This window comes from Natrix helvetica (assembly GCF_964273705.1).
Source record: "Natrix helvetica genome assembly, chromosome: 2".
Lineage (NCBI taxonomy): Eukaryota > Metazoa > Chordata > Lepidosauria > Squamata > Natricidae > Natrix > Natrix helvetica.
Window position 1 is genome coordinate 211,998,363 of NC_138552.1, and position 25,508 is coordinate 212,023,870.

Below are 25,508 nucleotides of genomic sequence, written 5' to 3' on the forward strand. Positions count from 1 at the left end.
AGAGCCCTGTTTTGTTGTTGCTAATTGAATGCACGTCCATAAATTAAAACCCCAAGTGACTTCTGAAGTGGCCCATGATCTTTGTTACCTTTTTTTCTTTCTTTCTTTCTAATTTTGCCCTCAGCACTTGATGTTCAGAAATCTTTCTCCTGGGTTAGAAGCCAAGTTTTATAAATTTTTACAAGAGTTTTGGTTTCCAGGCTGCCGTTTTGAGTCATCTTACATTTTTTTTTAAAAAAATCCATTTTAAAATGAGAGCCAGAACTTTTTTTTTTTCCCTGAAGCTTTTCTTCTCACTGCAGCACAAGGAATATCCCAGGTGATGTACGGAACCATTGCGGCCCTGCTTTCAGTCGCCCCACTCCTGTTGGGAGTGACTCAACTCAGCCAAAACCCGTCAGCAGTGCAAATGACCTCAGGTAGCTCCACTCCCCAGTGTAGCAGACTCATACGCTTCTTCATGCCACTCATACAAATCATGTGTGCACTTAGACCCCCCAGTAGTTCCTCTTGGTTCCATTGTGTATTCCCCATGACTGACTTTTGCTTCCATTCAGGGTATGAAATTCTTAAACGACATATTTGATAATGCATGTTTTGTTTAAAGAAAAAGTTTGAATTATTTAATTCTCTTTAATGCATGCAGTTCATGTTATCTAGCCTTTCTGCATCTGTGTAGTTCCACCTGTGAGTCAAGTCATATGAATTTAGACCAATGATACAGCCAGAACAAATCCATAGATATAAACACATTTGAGATATGACCAGGAGCACATATACATGGTGTTATATACATGCACTTGCAAACTGGTAGTAAAACCAATGCTTTACCATTCCATTTCCTAAAACTGCAGTTTGTGTATCTGTCAATTAAAACTCTCTTCAAAAAGCTGACCTATGGTAAAGATTTTAGTCACCAATTTCTTAGGAGATTATTGATTTTTTAAAATCACGCATAGGGCTACTTAATATTTACATTGGTATATGCCAGCTCTTTTTGCATTTAGTTTCATTGACTCTTAACATTAAAAGCAGCATTTGTTTAAAAACAATAGCAGTTTTTTTAAATAAAAGCCCTTGATTCAGGATAAGGGATACAGTTATATGGATATATACCAGGGGTCAGCAACCTTAAACACTCAAAGAGCCACAAAGGTCCTAACCAGAAGCTCCCCCATTCAATTCTGGAGCCGACCGAAAGTCCAGTTCCCCCCTCTTCTTAACGCGGCATCCTTTTTCCTCTACCTGTCCTAACCCAAAGCCCTAACAATTGTGGAACCGACCAGAAAACCCGCCTCTTGCCATACAGTCACCTCTTGGCATGCCGTGCTCCCCCCCCCCCCAGCAATCAGAAGTTCCGTTAAAAATTGTGGTGCTGACCGGCAACGGAGCCGCAGCAGAGGGATGAAAGAGCCACATGTGGCTCCAGAGCCGCGGGTTGTTGACCCTTGATACATACTATCCATATTTAGCTTGCTTTTTTAAACTATAGCTTTGGTTAACACAACCAGCCACAGCTGAGTTCTTACTTGCATTTTTAGTTTCTTGCCACATCAGAAATGAGGGGGGGGGGGGAGTCCTGATCAATAAAACAGCTGCATTTTTTTTGTTTAAAAAAACCCAGAGGCTCCAGTGTTCCTGAAAATGATCGCCTGGCTTCAATTGCTGCTGAACTACAGTTTAGATCACTAAGCCGACATTCAAGTCCCACAGAAGAACGAGAAGGTGCTATTATAATGATGATTGTATATGAATACTATTTCCCCTAAAATATATTTATCATATCCTGGTAAGGCTTCTGCTTAACTTTTAGTTTGGTATCCTTACTCTGATATAATTATGGAGATTTTGATAATATAGAGTCAGGTTTTGAAAACATTTAGAATGGCTTTTTGTTATTAATTCCACTCTTGAAATTTATTTGTATGACACTTTCATTTGAAGCTGCCTAAACTTCAACATTGGTAGCTATAACAATAGTTATAACAACTATCCGACCACAAATAAAATCACTTGAGGATCTATAAGTTTGAGGACGGAAGAGTTAATTAGCTGGTGGAAAAGAAAGTTTGAAATTGGTTTCCCTAGGACAGTGGTGGGCAACCTTTTTTTTCAACTGAGCCAAATCTCGCCAAAACCACGATTGAGATTTATTTGGAGAGCCGCATTTTTAAAACCGAAAATACATAGGATGGTACACTGTTTTTAGTTTCAATAAGTTTTTATTGAGAATATTCTGCATGCAAGTATCCACATAGGTCGGGAGGATACAAATAACACAACTAATAAAACAAAAACTTTAGAACGATATTATTTATCGATTAAATATTATTAAATTCCGTAAAATTTGCCTTACAATGTAGAGAAAATTACATCCTGACAATGACTGACAAAGTCACAACCACTAATGTGAACATTGGCCTTGCATTTCCTTGGATAGTTTGAGTAAGTCAGGTTTGTATGTTGTTGATTTTAATTTCATCTCTCTCTCCCACTTTCTTTCTTTTTTTCTTTTTCTCTCTCTCTCTCTCTCTGGCTCTTTGACTCTCTCTCCCTCCCTCCCTCTCTGTCTCCCTCTGTCATTTTCTCTGGGTGTCTATCTGTCTGTCTCTCTCTCTCTCTCTCCTCCTTCCCCCATCTCTGTCACTCTCTGTGTGTGTGTCTGTCTGTCTCTCACTCTGTGTGTGTGTGTGTGTGTGTGTGTCTGTCTCTCCCTCTGTGTCTCTCCCCTCCCTTCCTCTCTCTGTCACTCTGTGTATGTGGGTGTGTCTGTCTCTCACTCATTCACTTAATCACTCACTCTGTGTGTGTCTCTCTCTCTGTCTGTCTATCTTTCTCTCCCTCCCTCCCCCTCTCTGTCTGTCTGTGTGTGTGTGTGTGTGTCTGCCAGTCTCTCTCTGATTCCCTCCCTCACTCCCTCTCTCTGTTCCTCTCTGTTTGTCTGTCTCATTCACACACACACACACACACACACACACACACACACTGTGGTCACCTTGTTGAGTGTGTTTCAAATGTGATTGGAACACTCAACAAGGTGACCACTGTGTGTGTGTGTGTGTGTGTGTGTGTGTGTGTGTGAATGAGACAGACAGACAGACAGAGGAACAGAGAGAGGGAGTGAGGGAGGGAATCAGAGAGAGACTGACAGAGACGAATCAGAGACGTACTTTTAACTACCTGGCAGCGGCGTTTTGCCTTGGGGGGCTCCTCAGAACTTCCCAAGACTTCGGAGGGAAGTTTACAGCCCTCCCATGGAACGCTTCGGAGGGAAGCTTCTTCAAAAGCCCGGGCGATTGACAACAAGTCTCCCAGGCTTTAATTTGCCGAGCTGTGTGCACGCGCCTGTTTTCCACCGCGTGGAGCAGCGGCGAGATTCTGGGCGGCGAGCGATGATTCCAGGGGCCATCCGGGAAGATGAGGAACGCGAGAGGGGACCCTGCCCCCCCACTGATGGCCCCCGGAATCATCGCTCGCCGCGCAGAATCTCGCCGCTGCTCCACGCCGTGGAAAACAGGCGCGCGCGTACAGCTCGGCAAATTACAGCCTGGGAGACTTGTCGCTTGCAGAAGCTTCCCTCCGAAGCCCGAGAGGAGGGAGGGGTGCGGGCGCCCGGCATACAGAAGAGCCGCATTAAAATGTGTAAAGAGCCACATTTGGCTCGCGAGCCGCGGCTTGCCGACCACTGCCCTAGGAGATAGTCTTTCTGGGATATGTATGGACTGGTGTTGAGAAAACTGCTACAAACTTGTTGGTAAACACATTAAATTAAATGTCTATGGGGATTCTCAGTTGTGGAGGTCATTGTTGTGCCAAAGGTGTTTTCTTTCAAAAGGAAAGTGGACTTTCTTGTTTTGCCTCACTGAACATCTGCAAGGAATAGAAATCCTTCCATTCTCCACCATTCAGTCAGAACTGAAGAAGCTTCTTGGATGAAAAGCAAAACATCTTCAAGCAAAACTGGAAAGTCCAGTTGCCGTTTGAAAGAAAGCACCTTTGGGTGCTTTAAAGTAAAATTCCCAAGGAAAGCATTCACTAGGAACCCATCACTCAAAGAGCATCCTCTTTAAGACAATAAGTAATTAAAGTAAGCTACCTTTGCCCCAAAGTTGCTTTTACAAGAGGCAACTGGACTGTGTGGGTTTTCTTTGAAGACGTTTCGCTTCTCATCCAAGAAGCTTCTTCAGCTCTGACTGGATGGTGGGGAATAGAATGGTGGGGAATAGAAGCTTCCATATCCCCACCATCCAGTCAGAACTGAAGAAGCTTCTTGGATGAGAAGCGAAACGTCTTCAAAGAAAACCCACACAGTCCAGTTGCCTCTTGAAAAAGCACCCTTGGGACAACCATGACCTGGATGACTGAGAATCTTCATAGACATTAAGCTACCTTTGTTTCTTGGGTTGCATCATTTCCCTTTCTGCACATAAATATACAGGCGAAACATGTTTATAAAGCAAATTGCAGTCATGGACTTTAAAGGAATGGAAGAGCCTTTACTGCAATTTACTGCATACGTAAATTCCAATAAGGTGCAGATTTGGAAGAGCTCAAACACATATTTTTGGTGTGTTAAGTCAATATTAGTACCCACCTTTTCTAAAATCTTGGTTTACTTGCATCGTCTCCAGAGAGGGAGAAAAAGAGATGCTTGGGTACTATCTTTGGCGTTCTGTTTTCTCAGGTTTACAGAAAGTTGGGTAATTGCAACAGTACAATAGAGTGGAGAGATAGGTTGAAAGGTGTGCCCTCACTGAATTTCTTATATAAGAATTTCCTGTTTCATTTAAAGGGATTGATATGGACCAAAAGTATGCATATGCCAGGGGTGTCCAAACTTGGCAACTTTAAGACTTGTGGACTTCAACTCCCAGAATTCCCCAGCCAGCCATGCTAACCATAACTTAATGGCCTCCGGCTGTTTTTAAATACTGCATTCCTGTCTGCCGTCCAATGGATATACTACATACTTATAAGTATGATAGAAATTATAGTCCAGTACAGCTAGATAGCACAGTTTTGGGGGAATCATACAAATATAGGAAAATGGTAACCTAAATGTATAATAAATTACCTGACTTAAATATAATCTAGAAAATTGCCCATCGTTGGATAACTTGTATTTTTGTATGACCCTTCCAAGTAATTTGATATAACTATTCAAGCATGAAATGTAAACCAATTGTTTTATTTCTTATGTAAATCAAGATTCGGTTATTCAAAACAAGACAGTTTGCTTTGTTGAATCTATTAAATTCTGTATGGGATAATTAGGCACAGTTGCTTGAATTTCTTAGTGGTTATGAGCGCATAAGCCCTAAATATCCAATTGAGCCTAATAGCTTCAAATAAATAAATAAAGGCATTTTAAATATTGGGTAAAGGTCCAGAGTTCACCAGATATCACCAAACCTTTTTTGCTTCCTTTAGGATTGCTCGTTCAGATCTTTAAATAAGCACATGAGATCTTGGCCCAGGCAGGCATTGTAGTCACTTTTTTCCTGGAAGTGAAGTAGTGAAAGTACTTCAAGTAGTTTCTTGTTGCAAAAATTAGCACAAATTTCCTTTCCAGGTTTTTAACTTCCCAATCTAGTGCCCTTAGAAAAGCTTTTTGTGTAGAGGACACTGTTCTTCTTCTCTTCCTCCACCCCCACCTCCAATTTGCCTGGATCTGTCAGGCAGCAAAGAGATATGGTAGCTGGGAGCCTGGCACCTGCTTTTGCACCAAGACTAAGGAGGCGGGGTTGTGAAGAGAGCTGTGAACAAACCCGATTTTTCAAGGGGGCTGCCTTTCTAGGTTGTATTCTTTGGGTTTCCCTTTTGCCGCTCAGGCACCATTAAGGAACTGTTAATCCAGGTGGAAGGGATCCCCACCCCTCCTCGCCCAATGGGCCGTTCCCGGTCGAGCGCAACAGCGGCCGTTCAGCAGCTCCCACGTGTCTTTCTCTCTCACTGAAGAGAAGAAGCGAGCCGACTGCCGCTCCTTGGGCCCAGCAGCTCTACGTGGTCGCCGGTCAGAGGGAAGGGGAAAAAAATAAAGCGCAGAGAGATATGTTTTGTCCTGCCCTGCTGTTTAGAGGGGTAGAGAAAAGCGGATTTGAGATCGATAAAAGGCTTACCCTTAGGATGATCGAGCCCCCACGCATCATATTTTTGCTCTCCCCAGCCCCTGGAAGTACTTTGCAGGCCTCCCAAACTCTCTGCATGCCTCAGTTTTCAGAGGGTTTGGGAGGCCTGCAGAGTGCTCTGAGGGAGCCGGGAAGGCAAAAACCTTTTTTAAAAATTTGCCTCTTCAAAATCTTGGTGCGTCTTATACTCCGAAAAATACGGTACAATGGCACTGAAAAAAAGTGAGTTATGAACATTTTTCACACGTAGCATCTCTCATCGGCTCAGGTTTGACTCATCTTTCCATCTTTCCGAAGTCGATAAAATGTGGACCCAGATTGTTGAAGGCAATAGGCTGACAGTCTAAACTGCTTAGAGAGGGCTGTAAAACACCATGAAGTGATACATAAGTGCTATTGCCGTTGCTCTGGTCATGTGAACAGAATATGAATGCTTGTCAACTGGTTCATATTTATGATGTTAGCAATGTCCCAGGGTCATGGGATCATCTTTTGTGACCTTGGGTCAACCAAAGTCAATGGGGAAGCCAGATTCACCTAACAACCATGTTGTTAACCTAACAACTGCAGTGTGTCATGCCACTTCTTGCTAATTGCGGCAAGAAAAGTTATAAAATGGGGCAAAATTCACTTCACAATTGTCTTGCTTAGCAACAGAAATTTGAGCTTAATTGTGATCATAAGTCAAGGACCACCTGTATTTTTTAGTCAGGGTATGAACATTCAAACTCCATCTCTTTTTTTTTCTACAGAGCCATCTTATCCAAAAGGTGATACAAGTGGAACAGCCCGACGAAGTTGGGAGCTTCGGACTCTTATCAATCAGACCAAAGGTGATAAAAAGAGTTTGTTATTTTGACAAGAAATGTATTTCAAACTGCCCTTTCATAGTAGTTGTCATTTAGTATTTCTCTCAAAGGTTATTTTTCTTACAGTTCCATCCAACTACATTCATATTATTGGTTCTTGAACAAACCAAGCTTGTTCTTTTATTTCCTCCTTCAAACATATCCTTATATTTATCCATATTCTAGATAGTTTCAATATGGAATAGGAAGCCTTTGTCCTCCAATGTTACTTCCCGGTAACAAGAGTCACACGGCCAGTGATGACAGATACAGGGTCAAAATCATCTAGATGCCCTGGCCCTGTTATATGGGATATAAAAGGAGGATTAAATCGGTGTCAGTTCCTACATTCTTCTTGCTAGTAACCATCCATGGAGCGTGTCACCTTTGTTCAGTACAAATACCTCCACATACATATAAATATTTGGAAACCAGTGTGGTATAGTGGCTAAGGTGAAGGACTAGGAGCAGAGAGACCCAGGTTTCAATCACCCCCTAGGCATAAGATGGTTAGGTGACTTTGCTCACTCACCCAGTCACCCACTCACTCGCTCACCTACCTGGTTTAGGAAATTGAATCAACCATCCTGTATTGGACCAGTATGTTAGATTGTGGTCTGGTGTGTGTGTGGGGGGGGGGGGGGATAATACCTGAATGCACACAGGAGGCACAATCACCAGACAATGTTGGTTGCTGCTCCAATCTAAGCCTTCCTTGCTTCCACCTCCTAATCATGTGACTAAAGTGGGATTATGCAGCCTACTTGTGTTTCTCAGTGCAGGCATAGACACAGACATGCAGAGAAGTAAGGTGGGGGAATAAAAACACCCAGATGCAAAAGGTTGCAAAGAAGGACAGTTGTGGGAATTAGGTATGTTTAGTCTAAGTGAAAAGAAGGACTAGGGGTGGCCTGATAGCTAGGTTCCAATATTTAAGGGGCTGCCATAAAGAAGATGGGGTCGACTTGTTTTCCAAAGCATCAGAAGGCAGGATAAGAAGCAATGGATGGAACCTAATCAAGGAGAGAAGGATCCTGGAATTAAGGAGAAACTTTCTAATAGTGGGAACATCAACCAGTGGCAGCAAAGGCAACAATCACTTTTATCTTTTAAGAAGATTAAATCCACATACATATAAATATTTGCCTGAAATAATATAAGGTCTCCTGCTTAAGCAGGGGGTTATACTAGTAGACCTCCAAGGTCCCTTCCAACTATGATGAGGAGGATGTAGTAAATCCAATTCCTTCTATCCTGCTAAGTGGTGGTGGGGTGTGTGTGAAAGTAATCTAGGAACCATGGCTGCATGCCCAGTTTTTACAACTGAATGTATACATGAATTTGAATCCCTGGGGAGGGATGAGAAGTAATTATCTTATAAATATTCTAAATATATACCCTTAATAAAATCAACTTTTTTATTCTAAACCTTTAGAATATTTAGACCATTCACCAGTATTGCCTCTCTAATAGTTTTCATGCTGCTTTAATGGTATAGGTCAGGATGGCGAACCTTTTTTGGCTTGCGTGCCACAAGTGGGGGGAGGGCAGGGGGGGTCGAGTGCGGGTGTGCAGCACCCATAATGCAACGTGTGATCCCCCCAGTGCGCATGTGCGCAAAACGCGCGACCCCCCCATTTTTACATTTTTTTTTGCCCTCCCCATGCTCCAGGGGCTTTATAGGAGCCTGGGGAGGGCGAAAAGAGCCTCCCCCGACCCCCCGGAGGCCCTCCAGAGGTTTCAGGGACTGTCCAGAGGCTTCCCTGAAGCCTTCGGAGCGCTTAAAACCACCCTCCGAGCAAACCGGAAGTGACTTCCGGGTTGCTCGGAGGGTCGTTTTAAGCACTCCGAAGGCATCAGGGAAGCCTCGGACGGTCCCTGAAGCCTTCGGAACGCTTAAAACGACCCTCCGAGCAACCCGGAAGCCTCCAGGGGGGGGCGGGGGAGGCTCTTTTCGCCCTCCCCAGGCTCCTATAAAGCCTCTGGAGCCTGGGGAAGGCGAAAAATAGCTTTTTAAAAGGTGAACTCAGTTGGCCAGCGCGCGCATGCGTGCTGGCCAGGTGACAGGGCAGCGCCTCGCGTGCCCTGACAAATGGCTCCGCGTGCCACTTGTGGCACATGTGCCATAGGTTTGCCATCACGGGTATAGGTAAATAACTGCAGTTCATTCCTAATCAATGCTTTTGCTTATTCTATTTGTTTCTAGACACTGCTTCCAGGCAGGGACCTATGGAAGCAGTTCAGAAATCTGTCCAGCTGTTTGAAGAAAAGAGGTACTGGGAAATGAGACGGAAAAACATCATTGGCCAAGTTTGTGACACTCCCAAATCCTATGATAACGTCATGCATGTAGGCTTAAGAAAAGTCACTTTTAAGTGGCAGAGAGGAAACAAAATTGGTAAGTTTCTAGGGAACTACCGCTTGATATTTCAGTTAATGGAGGGAGTTACATTTATGCTTTTAACCCAGAAATGTCATTCATGTGTCTTCCTGCACATTTAATTTTTACCTGGCTCAAGGACTTTGCCTTTGTCAACCTGTGCGTTTATAATTACTGGTTTGTTTAAAAAGCCATGATGGAGTAAAGCACACTAAATCCAGAATATTCTGTAAGTTGTTGCAGGTGATTTGGAAGTAAAATCTGTCCCGTAATGCAACTGTGTAAAGCGAGGTACTTCAGGTTAAATGACATATATTTTATCTAGAAATTACTACCTTTGGAATTGGGTGGAATAGATCAGGAGCAGAGTTGGGTTCCTACCAGTTTGGACCGGTGAAATTGCATGCACACCGAACCAGTTGTAATGCCAGCAGCAACCCACCCCTGGTCAGGAGCTAGGTCTGTGATGGCGAACCTGTGGCACCTGTGCCAGAAGTGGCATGCAGAGCCCTCTCTCTGTGCAGGTTCCATTGCATGCATGCATGCCAGACAGCTGATCCGGTGCACATGCATGAAGCGGCCAGCGGCTATCTTTTAGGTTCATGTGTGCGCCGGAACCCAGAAGAGAGCAGCTGGCCACTACATGCATACACACCAGACCAGCTGTCTGGCGCGCGTGTGCGCAGCGGAACCCAAAAGTGTAGCTGGCCGCCATGCACATGTGCACCGGCCAGCTCTTCTCGTCCGGGTTCCGGTGCTCCGGTGTGTGTGCGTTCCAGTTTCGGCACTCAGAGCCAAAAAGGTTAACTATCACGGAGCTAGGTGATGGTGTTAATATGCACGCTTCATAACAGAGCTATCATATGTGATATTCTGCTCTTTCTGTTTAAATGCCTCTGCGTTAATTAGATTGCTCATTCCTAAAGTATTCAAGGCACCTAACAAAAGAATCCACAGATATTTGGGTAAATATTCTGTACAAAATGATGTATGACTGACTTATACTGAGAAGACGTAAAACATTTTCAGAGTGCTTAGATTTCTTTTTTATATTACAATTCTGCAGGGGAAGGCCAATATGGAAAAGTGTATACCTGTATCAGCGTTGACACTGGTGAATTGATGGCAATGAAAGAAGTAAGCAATATGCTTGTAAAACAGTTTTATATGTTTATATTTTTTTGTTTGTGCAATTTAGTTAATTATTCAAATGGCAACTTTTTAAATTAAGTCATTTACTGTGAGAGAATGCCTTTTTCCTACCAACATATCTGCTTCTTAGTATCAGAAGGAGAGGCATCCCATTGTATTCAACCTAGAATGAAAGCATGGGGGAAATTACAAGATTAGAAGCGGAGAGATTTCTATATTATCTGTACAGATCTGTGATTGTTCTTACTCATTCTGTGTGATAGAATAAACAGATTTCTGTGTGGTTTCAGCATTGCTTTTCTCTAGTCTTTTTTTTCCTGTGAGCTTGGTTTGCAACACTCATGAAATATAATGTCTTTTTGCAGATAAGATTTCAACCCAATGATCACAAAACGATAAAAGAAACGGCAGATGAATTGAAAATTTTTGAAGGCATTAAGCATCCTAATCTGGTCCGCTACTTTGGTGTAGAACTTCATAGGGTAAGGAGACGATAGTCACTGAGTTTTGCAGTTAACATAGAGTATAAATAAAGTTTTTAAGCTATGAATCTGTGTTTCGTTTTGTTTGTGGCAATAAGTATCTGTAGATGGTTCCAGGATTACATTTGCTATTTAGGAAGCAAATTAAACGTGTGAGAAGCATGGTCCAATTTCCCAACAAAGAGCAGTGGATTTAGTTAAAGGATTCATAAGGGTTGATCTCTTAACCTTCATCTATTGTAATTTCTTTATCCCAAAGGTATTGCTAGTTGACAAAAGGGAAAATCCAGATGTAGCTTATATATTCATGTTACCTTTCTTCCTTTCAAAATTATTAGAAAATTGAAACGGTTAGCAATTAAAACTGGAGAACAGTGAAGACAAAAAAGGATTTTGTTTGGCCTTTCTATAATTGGTTTTTGCACTGGGACTTCCAGGGAAGAAATGGCAAACCGAAGATTAGATTGGTAAAAGTGGAGCCTACAACCACAGTGGAAGAAAGAGCTGGCAAGTAGGCCAACTCTTTGTAATCCTTCTTTGGACAGAAGCAAGCTTGAAATTTCCCACAAATTCTCCAGGCAGTTATTCCTCACGAGGAGTCCATAGGTACCTTGCAGGGCCAGGGTGAGAATGGTCGGTGGGCGTGGCCAGCTCAATGTCACTCATGTTGGGGGCGCCTGTGGTGGCCCGAACGCTCTGCCAGTGCCAAGACGCTCTCCCAAGCTCTGGTTTTGGCTGTGACAGCCTCCTGCAACCCTCTGCCAGCAAAAATGGAGTTTGGGAGTGCTGCTTGCAGCCCTCACAAACTCCGTTTTCAGCTGCGACGGCCTCCTGCATCCTCTGCCAGCGGAAACAGAATTGAGGAGGGCCACACACAACCTCCATTTTCACTGGCAGAGGCACTGCAGGCCAGTCCTTCACTGTTTCCAGGGCGGCCCCATGAACCAGATCTCAGCACCCCGTGGGCTGAATCCAGCCCCTGGACCTTGAGTTTGACACCCCTGCTCTAATGTAATCAGCCCATTGCAAGATGAAGCCTTCTTTCCTGAAGATTATGGAGTGTAACCTGCCAAGTGTGTGTTGGTAGAGCACAGTTTTTCCTTGTCTAGGGTTGTGAGTGAACAGCTGGGAAGCTTCTGAGTCTGAGGGAGAACTAAGAACTCCTAGCTTCTCCTGTGTGCTGCTTGGGGAATCCAAGCATGGGTTAACTTTGTCCATTAGCCTAGAGACTGAGTTATGTAAATTAGATGACCACGCCTCCTCTGCCTGGAAGAGTCAGTTTTTTAACTCAGTCCAACCTGAAGAGACGTATATCTAATAACTTCTAGACTAATTGACAAGGTTAATCAGGATTTCTGGAACTCCTCCATGCCTGGATTCTTCATTTTTGAACTCTCCAGTGTCTTTAACTACACTAAAGTAGCTCTCATATTTCACATTCAGAACTCATTGGACCATGCCTATAAACAGAGAACTGCATTCTACCTAGTGGGGATGTCCACTTCTTAAACTTCTTTGCACCTCAATTACAGGAAGAAATGTACATCTTCATGGAGTATTGTGACGAGGGGACCCTGGAAGAAGTGTCAAGGCTGGGCCTCCAGGAGCATGTTATTAGACTCTACACAAAGCAGATCACAACTGCCATCAATGTGTTACACGAACATGGTATAGTGCATCGAGATATTAAAGGTAGAGATTTATTTAGATTTCTCTCTTACTTTGGATTGCCTAACAGACTTTTGTTTAAAGCCACATGTAGATGATATACATTTTAGAAATCAATTGCTTCGAATAACATGCTGCATGATTTTCAGCCTTTTCCAGTTCCTCTTCTCCACAGTTGATGTTTTAAGAGAGGTTTGCTTGCTTGCCAGCCAGAATTGATGGCTCATTGTACCTTTGACAGTTGTGATCAATATTTATAGATAAAGAGAACAGAAAGTTATTAGGAAATAACAGAAAATGTTGACGCTTCCCACTGAATCTTGAAGGGAGCCTTTGGACTGTGACCATGCTTTGCTGATAAACGAAATCTCTTGTCAGGACACAAATGGGGACACATTACAACAATAATGACATCAGCGTACACAAAAGAAAATATTACATGCTGACGTTTAGGAGATTGTTTAGGGACAAAGAAGCAGCAGGCAGTTATGCTTGACTACATGATATTAGTGGTTGTTTTTCACCATTAGCTGAAGCAGTGAGACAGACTGCCCGAATGCTGCTCAGTTTCTGCTTCTCCTACTCTTGAAAACCATTTTCAGTTTCCATAGCAATGTACTTAGGAGGCATCCTGCCAATGGAAGCTCTTCCTCCCTTTCAGAGCTTCAGCTGGAGTAGAAAAATAGGAACAACTGCTATCAGTCTTGTGGGATCAGGGATTATGCAGACAAATGAGAGGTTTTCTTCCCAACTCTTCCTTGTGCTTAGAGATCATGAAAGGGATATAAAACGGAATACCCCCATCTTTTATTTGGAGAATGCAGGAATGCTGCATCAGAAATAAGATTCAGATAAATGAATAAAAGGAAATGCGTGCGATTCCCCCATCCTTGATTGCATGCAGGATATTTATAGGAATATATAAGGAAGAATACAGGTAGTCCTCAACTTATGACCACAATTGTGCCCAAAATTTAGGTTGCTAAGTGAGAAATTTGTTAAGTGAATCTGGTTTCCCCATTGGCTTTGCTTGACTCTAGGACACTGCAACCGTCATAAATGTGAATCAATTGCCAAGCATCTGAATTTTGATCACATGACCATGCAGTGATCATAAGTGTGAAAAATGGTCATGCCACTTTTTTTTCAGTGGCGTAATTTCAAACGGCCACTAAACAAACTGTTGTAAGTTGAGGACTACCTGTATTAACTGTCCAGATATTTATAATGCATGGACATTTATAGTTGAGCCTGATTGTTCTGAAGCAATTTGGAGCTAAAATCTTCTGTAATGTTTAATTATGAAATTTCATTCATTCATTCATTCATTCTATCTTATCTATTTATCTATCTATCTATTTATTTTTTTGGCTTTTAGGAGCAAACATCTTTCTTACATCATCAGGATTGATAAAGCTGGGAGATTTTGGCTGCTCGGTAAAATTAAAGAATAATACCCAGACAATGCCTGGAGAAGTGAATAGTACTCTGGGAACTGCTGGTAAGGAAGAACATACAATGAAATCTCTCTCTATAACACCGTCTAGTGGCCATTGAAATTCTCTACTGTATGCTATTGAATTCATGCCTTGATTTTATAATGAGAATGTTACGTTCTGATCTACAACAAAAGTATCCATCCTCCATTCCAAGTACTGGCTTAGCGGCTCTTTAGGTTTACAAGATTGGTCAACATTGCTTAAAGTCCCGCCACCTTCTGGAATATCAGTGTCACTACACAGCTATAAAACTAAATCAAAAATCAAATCTTCAGACTGCATTACCCGGATTGTCTAAACTGTGCACATCAGCAAAGTACTCATCAATATTACCTGTTGCTATTATTATCTTTGCTACTTTGCAAAGAGATTTTACAGGGATGTTTTACCTGTTTGGATCCAGAACAGAAAAGGTGTTTTGGAAGGGCTATGCGTCCACTTGGTGCACCTGTAAGCCAGTTCTTAAACCCCAGCTTTTCCTTGCTCTCACTAAAGCTGTGTGCAGCGTTAGAAAAATAGGCTTATGCATTATGAAGACTGTAACTGGGTATGATGGGTATTGCACCTTGTTGATAATTCAGATCAAATGTGAATTTTCCTCCGATGGCATGATTGCTGTGCATGGAGTGGGGGAAAAATGCAGGGATTCTCAAAGAAAGCCTGGACTTGGGTAGTGAACCACATCCACATCACAGTCCAAAGCTACGGTATTTTTCGGAGTATAAGATGCTCCAAAGTATAAGACACACCTAGCTTTTAGGGAGGAAAACAAGGGGAAAATATCTGCCTCTGCCTCCCAGCAATTTGCAACAAACAGCAAACAGTACAGACAATATACACTGTTTGTAGCGTTATATTTCAGATTATACTTGTACAGATGCTGTTAAAATTGATGTGCTTTCTGGAAATATAGTTATTCTCTGCTATTTAAAAGAATAGCATTTTTTAAAACAATAGCACTGGGCCTCTTCGGATCAAGCATTTACAGTATTTAAAAAAGCTTAACTTTGTTAAGTTGTCTAGAACACTGGTTCCCAAAGTGGGCGGTACCGCCCCCTGTGGGCGGTGAGATGGCTTAGGGGGGTGGTAAGAGGCAAGGGGGGCGGCAAAGGAGTGCTGGAGGTGGCCTCCTCTAGCGAGCCATTCAGAACCAGTTTGCACACTCCCCCCACCCATCCAGAAGCTGCTCAATCGCTTGCTCCCCCCGTCCATCTGCACTATGCTAGTCCTGCCCACTCACTGATTGGCTGGCTCACCAATCGCCTCACCCACCTCTAAGAGCCCTATCTAAACCCAGTTATCTTTTTTTCTGCTTGGCTTTCTATAGATAGGGCTCTTAGAGGTGGGTGGGACGATTGGTGAGCCAGCCAATCAGTGAGTGCAGGGCTAGCATAGTGCGGACAGGAGGGGGGAGCGAGTGATCAAAGGGAGGCCACTTCGCCTCCCTTCGCTCCCACTTTGTCTTGATGAGGTCGCTGCAGCTGCGGGCGCGGACGGACGGAGGTAGCCAGAGCGGCGGGGAAGCCCGGGGGAGTTTTGGTTACAGAAAGAAATTTCTGATCGCTATCCTGCACTATGGACAGTGGTTAAGAAGCTCCTTGTTGCATTTCCAACGTCATGTTTGGTGGAACATGGCTTCAGTGTGGTCATCCAACTTCTCTCCAAGCAAAGAAAATGACTCCAGATTACTAAATGTGGTGATTTAAGACTCCTGCTAAGTGACTTAAAACCAGACATTGGGAAACTGGTATCACTTCATCAAGCCCATCCATCACATTAAGAATTTACTGAACAGTGAAGTAGTTACTAAATTTTACTAAGTTACTAGTTACTAAGGTTCTTGATAAATGACTATCAGACTTTGAAAACCTGTTATCACTGGATCATGTTCAACAATTTTGTTGAATTAACTAACTACAAAGGTTTTTAAATTGGATTTTGAATAAATGTGCAACTAATTGTTACAGTTTTGAATTTTACTGTTACTATCTTTATTCCTTCATGCAAACCGCCCAGTCACATGACTCCCCCAGCCACACCCATCAAGCCACGCCTACAGAACCGGTCGTAAAAAAAATTGAATTCCACCACTGGGTGGGGGGCACTGAGGATCAGTTTGTAGCACCAAGGGGGCGGTGGACTGAAAAAGTTTGGCGAACCACTGGTGTAGAATAATAATAAAGCAGTCTTTAAAAAATAAGTCTAATAATTTGAATTCTATAGGCATCTATAGTTAGTGACTTACCTCCTTGCAAAAAACAGCCTGATTAGCACAAGAAAAAAAAATCTGCCTCTGCCTCCCAGCAATTTGCCTCCTGGAGCAAACAGCAAGTTTCACTTTCAATTTCTCCCGATCATCAGCTGTTTCAGGCTGCAGGGATTGATATAGCCTATTGAAGCCTCTGCAAGCCCCCGTTTATGCAAGGAGATAAATTGCTGGGAGGCAGAGGCCACAGGGTGGGCCTTTATACATTCAGTATAAAGACACATCCAAATTTTCACCCTCTCTTAGAGGGGAAAAAGGTGCATCTTATACTCCAAAAAATACAGTACTTTTCTTCATTTGGACCCAAGTAGCTGTGCACTACTAAGGCTTTACAATATTAACTTCTAGCTTTGTACTAGAGACATACGGGTGCGTTTTGTACTAGAGACATACGGGTGCGTTTCGGGTGCGTTTCAAGGTGTTGATTGTCATCTTCAAAGCGCTCCATGGCTCAGGACCTAGTTATTTGCGGGATCGCATTCTACCCCATACATCCCTGCGACCAATCCGCTCTCACAGAGAGGGCCTCCTCCGAGTACCATCCGCTAAACAGTGCGGGCGGGCGGGCGGTGCCTAGGAGTAGGGCCTTCTCTGTGATGGGCCCAACCCTCTGGAACGACCTCCCCCCCGATATTAGAACCACCTCTGATCTCCGCTCCTTCCGCAAGAAACTCAAGACCCACCTGTTTCGAGTAGCAGGTCTGGCCTAATTACAACCATAATCGTAACTGCATTTAACATCTATTCAAACCTTCCTGGATGGCTTTTTAAATTTTATATTGGGGTTTTAACGGGTTTTAAAATTGTTCTTAATATTTAAATTGGTTTTGGGATTTTATAACAGACCGTGTGTGTGAGTTGTTTATGTTTCATGTCTTATGTCTTATGTCATTTTTATTGTTTTGATTATGAATGGTCTGTACACCGCCCCGAGTCCCTACGGGGAGAGGGGGCGGTCTATAAATTAAATAAACTAAACTAAACATACAACTGTGTGTGAAACTATTTCCCTTGCACTGGAGTGAGTGGGGCACCTGTTGCTCTTTCTTAAAGAAAAGGTATCTTGGAAAGGCATAATAAGATTGGTGGAAATGCTTCTAAAGCAAGCACAATGTCTATGTTAAATTTACATAGAATAGCTGAAGATTGTGCTTTATACTTAGTAACTTTGTAGCACAGATGGGTAGCTTACAACTGGTCTTGCTTTGGTTTCTTGGACAAATCCTTTTGTTGTGAAGCCTCCTGTTCTTTTTGTTGCATAAACTCATGTGTCCCTTTGTGTTTTTTCAAAGCATACATGGCTCCTGAAGTGATCACGAGAGCTAAAGGAGAAGGCCACGGGCGAGCAGCAGACATTTGGAGCCTTGGATGTGTTGTGATTGAAATGGTCACAGGGAAGGTAAGTCTCCTATATGACATTCAATCAGTTTGGTTACTGAGGACGCCCTGCGGATGATCTAAAACCGTGATGGCATGCGCATGACGGAATGCGGAAGAGCAGCTGGCTGCTCCAACTGCCGAAACTGGAGCGCACATATGCGACAGAACCTGGAAGGGCAGCTGGCTGCTCTGAGTGCCAAGAGTGGAGTGCATGTGTGTCACAGAATCCGGAAGAGCAACTGGACGCTCTGAGTGCCAAAACTGGAGCGTGCGCACGAGCGTCGCAGTGCCAGAACCTGAAAGAGAGCAGCTGGCAGGTGTGCATGTGCGTGGCAGCCACCTGCTCTCTTCCGGGTTCCAGCACGCGCATACATACATACATACATGCATGCACTCCAGTTTCAGCACTTGGTGCCGAAAAGTTTAACCATCACTGATCTAAAACATGCCATTATTGGATTTCTGGGAAATTAAAGAACTTGAACTTTGCTCGGTTAAAAATGACTGGCAAGAGAAGAATTAATTTTGACTGAAAAACTGAGCATACTTTCCTCAGCTTAATCAAAAGAACTATTCAACTGCATAAAATCTATTTATTAAAGTTGAAGTATGACAGAATTTTGTCCTTGCAACATCATTTTGTTCGTTTATATTTTTGAGCATAGTTAAAGAACTCTGGAAGTCTTCGCAGACTTCTGCTATCTCCAAATAGGGAGCTAAGCTAGTTTCCAGATTTCAGATAAGTCAACATTGTAAATGAAGTCCAACTGGTATAAGTGCTGCTTGGGAACATTGATGCATTGCTTGGTTATTAATGGAATAGAGAGATAACATATTTTTGGAGTATAGGACATACCGGAGTATAAGACACATCCTAATTTTTGGAGAGAAAAACAGGAAAAAAAAGTTTCTGCCTCTGCCTACCAGCATCCATCAGCTGTAATTTGGCTAGCATCCTTGCAGCAAACAGCAAATGTCCTGGCCAGGTTCAGCAGCCTGATTCAGTAGGAGCAGCTGATTGAAGGGTGGAATACCCCCCCCCCCAACCAGCTGTACCAGGCTGCAGGGATTGCCACAGACCATCTCCGCCTGTGTTCCTCGCATTTTCAGGTGGTTCCAAGAGGCGGGGATCTTTACTATGCTGCTCATCAAAATCCAAGTGGAAGTGAGGATCCCCGCCTCCTGGAACCGCCTGAAAATGCGATGCATAGAGCAGGTGGGTGGGGCTACATTTGGAGTATAAGACACACCCAGATTTTCACCCTCTTTTTTGGGGGGGGGGGGGGAAGGTGCGTCTTATACTCCGAAAAATATGGTAGCTAAATCTTGCCCATTGATTGGGATTGTCTGCAACTCCATGTGCTTATTTGTGAATCTTTATACTCAGGGTTATTTGTTATGTTTATCAGAGGTTATTGTTATCAAAAAAAGAAATTCATCAAGTAACTCACCACAATGTATACACAATGAGAAATTTAATTTCTCAACCTAACATTCCTGCTTTGTTACAGAGACCCTGGCATGAATTTGAACACAACTTTCAGATTATGTACAGAGTAGGGATGGGTCATAAGCCTCCAATTCCTGAAAAGATAAGTCCAGAAGGAAAAGGTTTCCTTTCACATTGCCTGGAGAGTGAGCCAAAGATGAGATGGACAGCTAGCCAGCTCCTCGATCATTCGTTTGTCAAGGTTAGTTAAGTTTGACTATTCTGGTTAGTAACTGTGGGGGTCTTATTACACAAGAGTAACTGTTTCAATTAAAGAAGCTTGTGGATTTTAGTTCTAGTCTTCATTAGCAATTACTACACGTTTTTCTTTTAGTCTCATCAGAAGAACTGACACAGCATAAATAATTCAGTAGTACAGAACACCTAACTAACTGGGAGATAAAGACATTGCTTGTATTTGCAGAGTTTTCCCCTATTGGCAACTTCCAAATGATTAGGCTTTGCATGCATTGGGGCAAGGCACAATGCACAAAATTGAGATAGGGGCACAGTTGGGAGAGCATAGTTTCTCTGCCGGGCTAAGCATCTTGAAAAGCAAAATTATCCTAACCCTAACCAGTTATGCTCCACGTCCATAACTTGCTGGAGGTGGATGGGTGAGGGCATGAAGGACATTGGCTGGAATCCAGATCAGCAGAATTCCAAAATGCGATATTTGGCTTAATCCAGGGGTATCCAACCTTGGAAACTTCAATACTTGTTGACTTCAACTGCCAGATTTCTTATCGGTGGCCATGCTGACAGTAGAATTCTGGGAGTTGAAGTCTATACCTAGAAATGGCCAAGGTTGGGAGACACTATCCAACAGCATCATTTGTGCAGTTTTCACACCTTAGAGGATCAATCACTTTTCTTGAAAAGAATGATATAATTTTGTCTACATAGTTACAGTAGATCTTACCTGAACTACAGTGTAAGATACCTCATCTGAAGGAGTCACTGTTAGGGAAGGAGAAGCATACCTTTAAAAGAAAAGTCTAATAGGGCTAATTATCTGCTCTCTCTGTATTACCACCCAGGTGTGCACAGATGAAGAATGAAGCTATGCACATGGTTGCCTGTACTCGGGTGAAGTATTTTTGAATCACTACTATATGTAATATTTACATTTGGACTGTGTTGAGACACAGGAATATGACTCAAGGCCTAACATGACTGAAGACTGCACAAGTGACAGGCGTCACTTTTACTGCTGCTGCTGTTTGTTTCCCTTGGCACCTGTTGTTCCCCTGGCAGCCCCCATGAGTTTAAAGAAGCTGCATGTTTCAGTGAAAGTGCCATTACTACTGTATAATGGACCATGAACTTATTTTTGTCCTTTCTCTGTTTCTCAGATGACTGAGAACTGTAATGTTAATATGTAGGATTTTTGAACTTTTAGGTTCAAAAACAAAGTTAGTGTTATATCAGGCAGTCTGAACCTTATTTTTAATCTCCTGTTTGTTGAGTGCACTGACTGTGAACTTCTACTTTTCTGTGTTTTTTTTTTGTTTCTGTTTTTTATTGGCCAGCTTGATTTGTTATGCAGATGTTGATTGAAGAAATTTAAAAGCTTTTTCTCAATAAATGGTTTATTTTAGGAAGTCTTTTGTTTCCTATTTTGTTTAAAGCCGATACTTAAATGGCTTTATCACTCTCAGGAGTCTTATGTGAGGGTTGAACTTGTGTTTCAATGGTATAGGTATTTAAGCTAAAGTTTGGATAGGCTTTTCATAATTTTAGGGAAGGTAAGTAGCATCCTTACTATTGCTCACAGGTATGTGCTTATATGTTGCCACCAAAGCTCAGTTGAAGTGTGAATCCATATCTTTAAATGTAACTGATGTGTAGGAATCAGTTAAGTTGCTCATCTGCAGTTATAGTCTTCAGTGACATATCAGGCTATGGTTTTAATTCCTTACTACTACTATGGTAGCTCATCAAACCAAAGTTCAGAGTTGCAAGTGTCATGATAATAAATAGTTCTTTTTAAATAGTTCAGTGGCTCATTTCCCTGACAAAGTACCAATTTTCAAATTCATCTCATAAAGTGGTTAATGGCTAAGAGTAGCTAAGTTGCATCTGATTATCAAAGCAAAAGTCTAGCAAAGAAGATTCTAATTCAATTCATGCACATTTGGCTACCATTATAAGGGCTTAAACTTAATGTTCGCAGTTCTCTCACACAGGCGGCTGAATTGCTAAATTCTAACCTTTGCTTTTTAACTCCTGCACTTGTTTAAATCAGATGTGGCTTTTCCCTGTATAATATCCATATTTACAGTTCTTTTAAAGACACATGCATGTGTCAAACCTTGATATAGTATGCTTATATTTAGCACTGATTTCTCAGCACCCTCCTATTTTGTTAATGATGTGCTGAAAAATACATTTACAATCTCACATCTAAGTATACTGCTATTTTAGCAACAATCAAGCTATACAGAGGCATTCATAACAGTATCCTCAAAACCAGAAAATTTGCCCCATTACAACACAAGTTGGTTTAGGTTTACTGCGGATCTTCTTTGGCATTTGGATATTACGATGACATTTGGGTCAAAAGTTGATTAAAACATGGCATCTAGGGTCAGTTCCCTTTTTTAGATTATGAGCAATGTTTGTCAGAGAAGCACTAAATGTTTTAATTTTGCTTACATTATACTCCTCCTTTTGCATTTCATTTGGTTCTGGAAGTCAAAATAAATTAAAGAGCAATAAGACACAGCCTTGTAAACTAACGTAATCCTGCTGTACATGAAATAAATTTTCTGTTTCCAAGAAATACATCAAAAACAACACTAGGCAGGAAGATCCACTTGGTATTCTGATCAACATTATCCATTGAAAAGAAACATTCAACAAGAGATTCTTTTTTCAAGTAAACTTTGAAAAGTTGTAAATATAAAGGTGGGTAATCATAAGTCCATTAGAGTAATAAATAAACGAGTGAAGTAATGGATTGAATGCAGCAGTAAAATGAAGCATTTTGGAGATCACTAGTTTAGCATAATGGAAAAGGGAAACTGAACGAGGGAATTTTAAGACATTATCTTAAATGTCCCCATACTACATGAAGTCCTTGACATTTAGATCGTTGCTTGAAAACCACTTACAGGTAGTCCTCAACTTAGGACTATATGTCTGTTGCTAAGAGAGAGAATTGTTAAGTGAGTTTTGTGACCTTTCTTGCCACAGTTAAGTGAATCCCTACAGTTACGTTAGTAACAGTTGTTTAGCGAATCTAGCTTCCTTACTGACTTTGCTTGTCAGAAAGTGGCAAAAGGTGATCACCCTGGGACACTGAAACCATCATATATATCAGTCAATTGCCAAGCGGTTTTGATAACATGACCATGGAGAAGCTGCAGTGGTTGTAAGTGTGAAAAACAGCCATAAGTCATTTTTTTCAGTACCCTTGTATCTTCAATCAAATGAAATGTTGTAAGTTGAGGACTAACTTATATCAGGAATGAACTTACCTGCATACAGGTCCACTGGATTAATTGTAACAGACATGTTGAAAGCAACATGGCTAAGATAAAAGGGCAAGCTAACCAAAAGAATCTGTTGCTTGGAGTCTGCTATAAATCGTCAAAGCTGTCAGAAGAGAAGCAGGAATGATGTTTCAAAAAAAAAAAGAAATGGTTTTGATGAAAGGTTTCAACTGTCCAGATATCTGCTAACAGGACTCATTCTGCCAAATATATCAGCTAAATTCTTGTGTTGCTGGTAATTTTCTCTTTCAAAAGTACAAAGGTGTTTCTGTTATCTTGGATTTGGTCTTTGTTAACAGGTTCACTGAGTATTTTTAAATGGTTGGGTCATTGGGACACTAACTACTAAAAACGGTCTATCTCAAACAATGGATTTTAGAATGCAAAACAAACCATTGTAGTATAAAAGTTGGTTTGTTACTTACGCCACAGAACTATACACTTTTGTTTACAAATGAAAATAGCAAGTTTGCAAATTTATTTGGTCTAAATCAAACAATCTACATTAGGGTCTGGTGTAATATATTATTAGAATATGATAAACTCCACAGGGAGACAGAATAGCAGCAGTGCAGATCTATATATATCAAAGGGGCCAGAGTACTATCCAAGCTGAGATAAATATTGTCAATATTCTAATATAAATTATTTTCATGGTCAATATCTATATACTAGGAACACAGCCAATTTTAACACCTGTATTTAAACTTGAAATGGGGATTCTAGAAAAGGCAGGCCGTGTAATTTACTGTCTAATTTGGAAAGTAGTATTAAAGGTAATACTGTGCATAAGGAAATCGAATTTTAATGAATAAGAGTTTATAGAAATAACTTTTCTCACTAATGTTTTGAGTTCATTGATGTATGAATAACTGCATTGTGCTGCATATTGATATAAATGGACTTTCAAACTACTTTACCTTCACTACAAAATTGGTATTAAAGAGGCAGTCTCTTATAGATTCATAATGATTAAAGAACAAGTAAAAAAAGTAAAATTGTTTTTTGTAGTAGAATGCAAGAAATAGATTTCTTTAGGATATGTAATTGTGACTGGAAATGTTAAACCTTTCCGAATATAATAAAGGATTGAGAATGAATACTTGGAGCCAAGCGTGCAAAGGAATTAAACAAATGCAAATAAAAAAATGGAATTGCAAAATAAAAGAAGTACATTCACTTCACTTTCTGAAGTGAATTGAAAACAAACTGGTAATACAAGTGTCTTGGCAAACTGAAAACAAATGTTAGGAGGAAAGTTGTCTTATTTTTATCAGGCTGGCCAGAAGATAAATATTTGGATAGTGCTAAGTAGCTCAGTGAAAGTACTACTCAAGAATCACTCATTGGTTAAAACAATTACTTCCACAAAAATAAATTATAGAAGTGAAACTAAACAAATAAAAATGCATTTGGAATACAGATTTCATAACAAGTATCTGGGCTTTCCAGAAGCAGCTTATTGGTCACAATTGGGAAATAGGCCACCAGGCTAAAAAGAACAAAAGTAAAATCGTTCTTATTTTTGTTAGTTAAATATATAAAATACTCATTTTTGTCATCTTATAGGAAAGTAAATTTTATTTCATATTTTAATCCATTAAAGGTTTATTCAGAAAAAAAGAATATTCATTCACTTATTTGCTTCCTTCCTATACTATGTCTGCATATTTTCCCTTCCTTAATTTTAAAAAAAGAACGGTTTCTTTGGAAAATCTGAATTAAAAAAAGTATAGAAAAAAAATAAAATGAATTGCAGAATATTGACTCTTGTTGCCAGCTGGAGCAGGGAAGGAGATGGATAGAGAAGAGACGTGACTTCAGGGAAGTCATGAGCTCTCTATAACAGATTCCGGGTCTTCATGATTGAAGACAGATGTGCACAGCAGTTCACAAGCTTGTTCCTTTTGGGTACGAAGCAGTCTCTGGAGATTTCACTTTTGCTTCTCCTTGTGTTCATAGTTGCCGTAAGTTGAACCTTTGTTAATTTCTGTTAGTCCTATCATCCATCGAACACCAACCGAAACTGAATTTTTTAAAAAAGAGGATATGTTAAAAACAGAGAAAAAAGGAGAAAACTAATAGCAAATTTGCTCTCATAAATGAGAGCATATACAAACTTTATATTGCCCTATTAGTAGTCTGCCATGTTCTGGAAAGAAAGAGAATTAGTCAGCCTTTGGGATATCATGCGAGAAATAAATGCTTTTCCTCTGTAGTTTTAAAAATATTCTAGGAGAAAAGGTAGGCACAAAGACACACTGATGTTTGTCAGATACTTTGTTTAACTAGACCACTTGTGTCAAACCTGCGGCATCACGTTGCTTCAAGTGGTAATTCATGTTTTTTCCCTTTGTATAAGTATAATCTTTATTGTCATTGTACTTAAATACAGCGAAATTGGTACTTAAATACAACGAAATTGTGGAGCTGGGGTGGGCGTGGCCTGCATGTGACGCGTCCAGCCGTCAGTTTGACACCCCTGAACTAGGCAGATTGCTGTACAGTACTGTCCATTTTATCTCCTTAAAACTATATCACCGATTTAAAGTCATTTATATATCCCTTATTGGAAATGGTTTTTGTGTGGTAATTGGTTAAAACAATACACCAATTTCTCCAATTTCTCTCTTTTTTTAAAATAAGAAAAACCCTGATTGGTGGTGTCAGGAAACCAGAAGCCAGGTCAGAGTTCAGAAAACACTTGAGTATTTATTCC

General features: G+C 41.2%; 2 protein-coding genes across 9 annotated transcripts in view; one reads left to right on the forward strand and one right to left on the reverse strand.

The window, feature by feature from the left end:
- The window catches only part of MAP3K4 (mitogen-activated protein kinase kinase kinase 4), a 120,296-nt gene extending 99,400 nt beyond the window's left edge, over positions 1 to 20,896 (forward strand). For 3 of the 5 annotated variants that reach the window (XM_081943457.1, XM_081943453.1, XM_081943454.1), the window contains exons 17-27: positions 303 to 419; positions 1,625 to 1,725; positions 6,881 to 6,961; positions 9,183 to 9,374; positions 10,423 to 10,493; positions 10,874 to 10,990; positions 12,523 to 12,682; positions 14,037 to 14,159; positions 17,716 to 17,822; positions 19,315 to 19,494; positions 20,333 to 20,896. In XM_081943457.1, the coding sequence (XP_081799583.1) occupies positions 303 to 419; positions 1,625 to 1,725; positions 6,881 to 6,961; positions 9,183 to 9,374; positions 10,423 to 10,493; positions 10,874 to 10,990; positions 12,523 to 12,682; positions 14,037 to 14,159; positions 17,716 to 17,822; positions 19,315 to 19,494; positions 20,333 to 20,353 (1,270 nt within the window). In that variant the 3' untranslated portion in view covers positions 20,354 to 20,896. The remainder of the gene's footprint in view (positions 1 to 302; positions 420 to 1,624; positions 1,726 to 6,880; positions 6,962 to 9,182; positions 9,375 to 10,422; positions 10,494 to 10,873; positions 10,991 to 12,522; positions 12,683 to 14,036; positions 14,160 to 17,715; positions 17,823 to 19,314; positions 19,495 to 20,332) is intronic. The other 2 variants (XM_081943455.1, XM_081943456.1) reach the window with 1 other exon arrangement.
- Positions 20,897 to 24,379: 3,483 nt separating this feature from the next.
- AGPAT4 (1-acylglycerol-3-phosphate O-acyltransferase 4) overlaps positions 24,380 to 25,508 on the reverse strand; it is a 67,437-nt gene continuing 66,308 nt past the window's right edge. For all 4 annotated transcript variants that reach the window (XM_081943372.1, XM_081943370.1, XM_081943371.1 and 1 more), the window contains one exon: positions 24,380 to 24,815. In XM_081943372.1, the coding sequence (XP_081799498.1) occupies positions 24,724 to 24,815 (92 nt within the window). In that variant the 3' untranslated portion in view covers positions 24,380 to 24,723. The remainder of the gene's footprint in view (positions 24,816 to 25,508) is intronic.